The sequence below is a fragment of the Engraulis encrasicolus genome, chromosome 1 (genome assembly GCF_034702125.1).
Source record: "Engraulis encrasicolus isolate BLACKSEA-1 chromosome 1, IST_EnEncr_1.0, whole genome shotgun sequence".
NCBI lineage: Eukaryota > Metazoa > Chordata > Actinopteri > Clupeiformes > Engraulidae > Engraulis > Engraulis encrasicolus.
Window position 1 is genome coordinate 25,444,808 of NC_085857.1, and position 8,379 is coordinate 25,453,186.

At 40.1% G+C, this 8,379-nt stretch overlaps 1 protein-coding gene across 1 annotated transcript in view; it reads left to right on the forward strand.

Annotated features, from left to right (window-relative positions):
- LOC134456728 (hydroperoxide isomerase ALOXE3-like) overlaps positions 1-2,447 on the forward strand; it is an 86,734-nt gene extending 84,287 nt beyond the window's left edge. Inside the window, exons 12-14 of the mRNA XM_063208236.1 lie at positions 777-877; positions 1,140-1,310; positions 2,038-2,447. Coding sequence (XP_063064306.1) covers positions 777-877; positions 1,140-1,310; positions 2,038-2,217 — 452 coding nt within the window. The 3' untranslated portion in view covers positions 2,218-2,447. The remainder of the gene's footprint in view (positions 1-776; positions 878-1,139; positions 1,311-2,037) is intronic.
- The last annotated feature ends 5,932 nt before the right edge of the window (positions 2,448-8,379 follow it).

The following is an 8,379-nucleotide window of genomic DNA, read 5'->3' on the forward strand; positions in this document are numbered from 1 at the left end:
TGTTATTTAAGGCTCTCAGTAATGACATATCAATACACCAGCAGGCCCATCTGCACAAAGAGGCAGAAGAAGAAGAATCACAATGCAGAAGCAACCAAAAGCACAACATTGCGTATTACCTCATGTATCAGTGTTATGACGGGTAACCATGAGCTAACCTGAGGCTAGATAATGCATTCCACTTTAAGAGTGGAAATTATTAGGGATTATGTTGAAGTGTTTTTGTTGTGATAGTTTTGTCAAAGACATTGGAGCCAGAGTACATCCTGACCTTTTGCATATGACCTCTTTGTTATTCACTTTGCAATGCTAAGATGTCATTCACAAAATCGTAGTAAATAAAGGTAAAACATAAAACATTCGGAATTAAAATAGTTCCGCCAAGTTCACTTTGACCTTTCATTTACTTGCGAATTGTGAAGTGTTTACATGATGTTTTCAAAGCGGAATTAAGCTTCATTCAGAATTAAAGTGAGTTGATTCTGAATTAAATATCTCATGTAAACGTAGCAATTGATGGGCAAAGTTGATCAATTGGACATTATCTACATGCCATATATTCCAAATGACATTATTTTACCTGTCCAAGGTGACCAATACAACTGTTTGAATTGGACAGGTGAGACCAAGTCATTTGGAACATGACATTTTGTGTTCTTGGAATGTAATTTATGAATCCATTTTCCCCATCAGTGGTAATGGGTAGACATTCTTAGCATGGATCAAACTTCATCCTCACAAAAAGTTATTCCTTCTGTGTTCTTTCTCCTCCCTAGATATCCCATCATCCTTCCAAACACTGGCAGAGCTTGACAAATTTGTCACCATGGTGATCTTCACAGCATCAGGCCAACACGCTGCTGTCAACAATGGACAGGTTAGTTACTATGGTAACTGGAAAGGCGAATTTCCATGTAAAGCTTATTTCATTTTTTTAAACTTACGAGACAGCCAGATAGATAGATAGATAGATAGATAGATAGATAGATAGATAGATAGATAGATAGATAGATAGATAGATAGATAGATAGATAGATAGATAGATAGAGATTGTTTGATTTACTGATTACTGAATTGTTTGAATTATTTAGTCCCTAACTAACTTTTTTTTTTTGTTACCCCCACCACCCTCTGTCCAGTTCGAGTACGGTGGTTGGATGCCAAACTACCCCAGTGCCCTCAGAATGCCCCCTCCCACTGAGAAAGACGAGGCCACAGAGGAGACCTTTTTGGAGACCCTACCTGACATTGGCACAACCGTCAACGGCATTGCCGTCCTGAAGCTGCTGAGCACAAAGTCAACAGACCATGTAGGTTCTCACATCACGTGCATCTTCATTCCTTATCCGTTATAATTCAAATACAAATCCACGGCCTCTAGTGGCTTATTGCTGAAGCAATTATACATACATTATAGCATGGTCATCATGGTAGCCTAAACCTTACAGGGGGGCAAGCACTATTCAGACATACCGCTAAGCCATACCGCTATTCCGACATCAGACATAGCGTAGGGTTATGGTTAGGGTTAGGGTCAGGGTTAGGGCTAAGGTAACTGCATGCACTCTCCCTAAACTGATAAAACCTGAGCAACGTAGCACAAACCACAGATTTGGCAGATTTCGATGGGAAACGTGCTGGTATTCAGACAATAGACATCAATGCCCAGATAGCGACATGTCTGAATAGCGCCGCGCAACCATACATTACATACAGTGTTTACCTAAACAACGTACATTTTCCAATATGTGGTTTGTTTTAATTTATGTGGTTATTTTTCCAATATGTGGTTTGTTTGCTATCAACAATCGTTGCCCACTGTCCTGAGTACCCTCTGCAGAACACCAATGTCCTAATATTTGGTTTCTTTAATATTGCGATCAGCATGGGGTCTAAGCATCAAGATGATTTAATTTACAACTTATCCTTAGTATCCACTGGAAAACATCAATGTACCAATACAGTATGCATTTCTTTAACACTGCTAGCTTGTGTGGACTGCCCAGTTAACTTGATTTCTTTGCACATTGTCCATAGTACCCTCTGGGGAAGTTTCCAGAAGATCTGTATGATGAGCGGGTCCCAGTTAAGGTCACTGAAAACTTCCAGAAAGATCTCAAGGAGCTGTCGTCCTTCATCCAGAAGAGAAATAAGCCACTCGTGCTCCCCTACACCTACCTGGATCCCAAAAAGATTGATAACAGTGTGGCCATTTAAATGCTGCATATGTGAAGAGATCAGATGCAAAACCCTGTACATGTCAATTCAGAAATATATATATCTAAAACTGATTAATAAAAAATGTAATGGGATGTTGATAAAACTTCATCCAAACCTGGGGTCACGGCTGCGAGATTGGGTCTGGACTGTCTATCTTTCTCCTATTCTAATAAACTCTAAAATAATTTTGTCACCACCTGTTTACTAACGGATGTTTAAAGTTTATACTATGGGGCCTATGACTCTGTAAACCTAACCGCACTGGCTGACCTTATTGTATGTGTAACAACTCACACATTGTTAAAACAAACAGAAATTAAATGAAAATCATAAAATGTTGAAATGTTGATCCATCTGTTATTTCCAGTTGCTTAGCTAGACCTGTACCAACAGGGCCGGATTAAGATGGTATGGGGCCCTTAGGCTATGGGTTGCTGTAGGCCCCTGCAACAGACAAATTCCGCAATAAAATTAGGTAGATGGTGTCATAATTCACCTTTGGCTAAGGCCCGCCCTAGAGTGCTTTTTGACCAATCACAGCGCAGCAAATGGACGAGCTCGGACCGAAGTCGAACAGTTTGACAGAGCTGGATATTACGGTCATATTATTATTAAAATATGATTGGAAATTATGCCTATATCCTATGCCTATTATATCTATCTATCTATCTATCTATCTATCTATCTATCTATCTATCTATCTATCTATCTATCTATCTATCTATCTATCCGTCCATCCATCCATCCATCCATCCATCCATCCATCCATCCATCCATCCATCCATCCATCCATCCATCCATCAAGGGTCAAAGTTGAACAATGAACATGTGATGACAACAAATGTCGTTCACCCAGAAGTTCTGTTTTCAAGCGGTATGGATTATATGTGATAACTGTAATGGAATAGGTAATCATGTTTGGACTATACCATGCCAAAGACGTGTAAGTATAACCGTAGAAGTGTCCGCGATAGCAGACAGGACATGAATAGAGCTCTAAGGAAGTTCCCCCCCAATTTGGAACAGGTAAGACGCGCCAGGCATCACTGACTAATACGGAATTGAAGGACAACGCGGAGTAGTAACAGTCCTTGACTGCTTTGCCAACGCTGACACGCAAAATGAGTATTGTTGCATGCTGCGCTTCCTTCACATGATGCGCCTGTTGCGCTGAGCTGTCATTGTTCGTTGTTTCAGGAAACTAAGATAGTTGGACACAAACATATGGTTTGACTCTGAAAACACACCGAAGACGGTTTACATTTTTAATATATGGCGTAGACATCGGCTGTACAGTTGTGTTTGCTTAGGACCATGGCAGAACCCATCACGGTTGAACACCATCTCATAATAAAACAACAATCTAAAAGTAGCCTAAATAGTCATAAACATGTGCTGTTGACCATGAAAATATATCGAAGAAGGTTGGAAGTTTTCATATTAAGTGTATATTGGTTGTAGAAACAGAATGGTTGTGTTTGTAGCCATCCAATCTCGGACGGCCGTCATTTGAATTGACGTCAGATTGCCAAATCGCATAAAGCGGCGCATCTCGTAATAAAATCTAAATTATTGAAAAATAAAATAATTTAAACATATAGTTTTTATACTGAAAGTATATCGAGGAGGGTCTGTAATATTGAGCTAAAGTCTTTGAAAGCTCGAAAAACTGCATGATGACGGGCGTTCAGCTATGAAAATATTCCGGCCGGCCGCGGCCGTTATGGTAGAGAGGCGGCCGGGCGTTCACGGCCGTTATGGTAGCTAGAGGGTTAATCGGACTTAAGTTTAAATCTGAATAAACTTAATTCCGGTTCGGTAAGTGTTTACATGATGTTTTTAGAGTGGAATTAAGTTTTAATCAGATTTTCAAAGTGAGTTAAATCGGATTTAAATGTCTCATCTAAACATAATAATTGTCAGGTGCAGAAAATTATTTTAAGGTGAAATACTAGAATTGCAACCTCATCTGATCTGTTGGAATGTGGTTAGATCTTAACCTTTCTCATTAACAAAATCAGTTTTTTATTTTTATCCACATGTCATGTTTACATGGAAACATTAATGGACTTCGGTGAACCTGACAAATCAGTAATTCTTGTTTTCTTCAGATTAAGAAGGTTAAATTAAAGGTGAAATGGAGGCTGCCTGGAGCTCAGAGAGGAATCTGGAGAACCAGGAAACACTGTTGTACACATCTGTCAATCAAATCTTGTTTTTCGCTCCAGGCTGAAGACACACTAGAGGCCATTCATATTCACTCATCATTTTTTTTTAAAGACAATAAATGCATACAGTGAATAACTACTAATTATCTGTCCCCTCTTTCCTTAATCCCCCCTCCCCCCAAAAAAACAACAACAAAGTTTATTACCATTTCCCCAAGCATAAAGATTTCCAGAGAAGATTTTTTTTCCCCCTCAGAATGTTGTTCCTATATCATGCCTGCATTGTTTTCAGTTTCGAGTGCCTGCCCTGAGTGTTTTGAGTTGTCTTCTCATATCATGTGGGTTGTATGTAATGTATGTATGCATGTACAGTATGTCTGTATATAGGCCTGTGTCCTCTGTTTTTTGTTTTGTTTTGTATTGTTTTTCTTATTGTCAGTTGTGCAATAGTCTTGTGATGTGATGTTATGTCCTGTCTTAAGCGAGTGTTGCTCAGGGACGCAAAAAGAAATTAAGTGAAAACTGACAAAGTGTAATCGTATCGTATCATCACATGCATTAATTGCTGGGCAGGGTGCCAGGTGGCTATCTCTGATCTGTTCTCTGATCTGCAAGCTACTAATGTGTCCCCATGTGCCACACACACACACACACACACACACACACACACACACACACACACACACACACACACACACACACACACACACACACACACACAAACACACACACACACATCTGTGTGATTTCTAGTCGAGTGTGAAAATGCAGAGACCCTTCAAGCCAGACTTTCCAGCTGCTAGTAAGCATTAAACCGGTTTTAGGGCAAAGGGAAAGCGATCACCTCCTATTACCTGAGTAGGAAACTTCCATCTTTATCACAAACAGTGCTGGGAAAGTTACTTTGAAAAAGTATGTGTATACGTGTATCTGTGACCAGGGCTGTAGTGGAGGGTAAACGCACGTAAACGCCATTTACGCACCTCTGGAATTTAGGAAATAGCGTTTACCCTCCTCTAAATAGCGTTTACCCACCTCTAAATAGCGTTTACTCAGCTCTTAATGGCAATTACGCACGTCAAAGTTCCCTGCGCCTTGTGATCTGCCGTTTGAATAATCCAAAATAAATTTGGTGTCATTTAAAAAATATTGTTGAACATACTTAACGCTTAAGTAGGATTCATTTTCATCCACTCCAGGTTTCTCTCTACCGTTCGCAAATTAGTCACGCCCTTCTCATCAAATCTAGCCACTTCGCACCGTTTGTCCGAAAGAAGTAGGGGACAAGCCAGTGCGCCCCATGTTTACAAGCGAAAGCGCATCTGCCCGCCGGTTCTACGGACGGCAATGCCGATAGAAACGCAAATGCACGTTCACGGTGGAGTTGGGGGGAAAATCCCGCGTATGAAGCCAGGTATGAAAGTAACCTAACACAGGAGTAAGCCTAGTAACACCACCAAATCCATCATTTAGGGAGGTACAAGTTGTGTTACACCTTGTCACAAGACTTAGCCTAAAAATTCTTTCATGATCTGACATGTCCACGTTATTTGCAAAAGCAATTTCTCAGAGCTAGAAGGACTCATTCCTGAGTTAAGAAATTATAAGCTTCTTCTTCATCAGCTTCTTCTTCTGTCTATTTCCTTTGCCGTTATTGATAACGCTGTATGGGTTATCTTATTAATGGTAGGTAAAACTCCAGTTCCTCTCTTAATGGCTGCAGTGCCCATTGCTAATCTATGTGCACCATGCCACTACAAATAGGCCCTAGCCTAGCTAAGTAGGCCTAATGGATGATGGTGGAGGGGTAAATTGTGAGGTGTCTTATAAACATATACGCCTAAAATGTAGCCCAATAGCACTTCATTATCAATTCAGTTGAAAACCACAAATGCTGTGTTTTTTATATTTAGTTTCCAATGTTATAGCCTATTGCCATTCATCTTTGTGGGGAATGGCTGAGATGGGCCTACATGATGGTGAATCTATTTTTAAAAACCTAATGCAGAAAGTGGAATAGGCCTATGAAATTGAACTGCATTGTTATGCTGTTGAGCTACTCCAATATAGGTGTTAGGCCTACTACCTAGGATTGTAGCAAAGGCACACTCTGCATCATATGATCACACAAATTATGTGATAGGCCTATAGGCCTAACTGAAGAGATTTTAATTGTCATTTATAGTAGACAAATGAATGTGCATGCCAAAAAGTTCTAGTGGCTTTTAAACAAATGACCATTTTGGATGTGTTGATACCGATACTTTATAGGCCTACTATCATGCCTGGCCTCATACCCATTTTCATACCTGTAGATACACAGATACACCGATGACCCCCCTCCCCCCCCCAAAAAAGTGTCCTCCTTTTCATAAACCCAAATCTGGTCACCCTAACACATAGCCTACTTTTCTTTACTGCTGAAATTTGAAATTTAGTAAACTACAAACACATTTGTTGACTGTCATTGATTTAATATGACTTTAACTGATAACGTCATGGAATATGGCCAGGACAGCCATACAGATTCGCGACACCTTGCGTTGCTTTGTGCTGTGTCGTGTCGGGTTGCGTCGCGTCGCGTCGCGTCGTGTCGCGTCACGGGCTGTCTGATCAAAAAATTCATAGTTTACCCACCTCTAATTTGACCACTACAGCCCTGTCTGTGACAGATCGTTGGACATTTCCATTTAATCAGAGATGTTCTATAAAGAAAGATGATTGATACAACCACGCTAGCCCAGCTGACCAAAGCGGCACCTGTTTTAAATTGCGCTTTCAAAGAGCAGTATGAAGGGCAGGACTTAGATTGAGCTCGTTCACATTATTGGCTGTGCCGACAGTTACAAATGCTGTGATTGGTCAAACATCATTGTCAGTTATGGAATCTCCAGTAATTTGCTATTACAACAGAGTGGGAACTGTACTGTATGAAGTTTTCTGCGGTACACTTCTCTCCTCGCTCGACCCCCCCTCCCCCTCAAATTTTCACAGATTCACAGAAATGACCCATTTTGATTTCAAAACGGCAAATTTCGCCAAAAGGTGAGGGATTTTCCTGCCTGCTATATATGATTAAAATTTAAAATAATATGAAAATGAAAAAATAAAAACAACCATTTGTCAACTAATCATGCTCATTTTGTAGCTATGTCAAACATTGCGGAGATATTGAATCCACTCATATTATTTTTATTGAGTATGACACATGAACAGTTGTTAAGAAGAACTGGCAGTGTGAAGTGTGTTAAGAATAAATTGCATGAAGCCAAAGAAACACAACCCTGGTGTGATGAATGGTACCACCGTAGGATATCACATGTACAGAAGAAAGTGAGATTACTGTCCATCATCACACCAATGTTTTTGACACAAGACATAATTTGAAGTGATATGGATTATAACTAAGCGCAGAGTCTCTGTCTTCCATCCTCGAAACCAAAAGTAATGCTTTCAGTCATGTCTTTATTCAGCTCCAATAAGTTTTGTTGCAGCCAGGTATTATTCATTCTTTATTTGTGACAGACACAATGGTCCATAGCATACAAATTACAAAAGGTTAAATAAGAGACAGGCAAGGATAAAATAAATGAAAAACACAAGAGAACCTTACAGAACTCTTGGCCGGGTTTACCAGAGATTCAACTATGCTATTTTGGGAGCAATCCAGTCGTCCCACTAATTTAAACATTACATTTCTCAGGACTGCATCACACCCAGGGATATTGGAGTGGACAAACAGACAGCTGGCACTGGACCATCTGGGTATCCTCATCAGCAGTCTCATTGTGTCATTATGCAACTTTTAGCTTCTGATAGCTGCTATGCTTATATTTGCACCATACATGGGCAGTGTACATGGGTGTGCAGAAGGCTCTAAACAGGGAGCACTTGACATTAAAAGAACACATGCTAAATTATGTCTTAGACATCTTTCAAAACATAAGCAAGATATGACTCAGTGGAGTAATGGCATACTGCCCCACAGAGG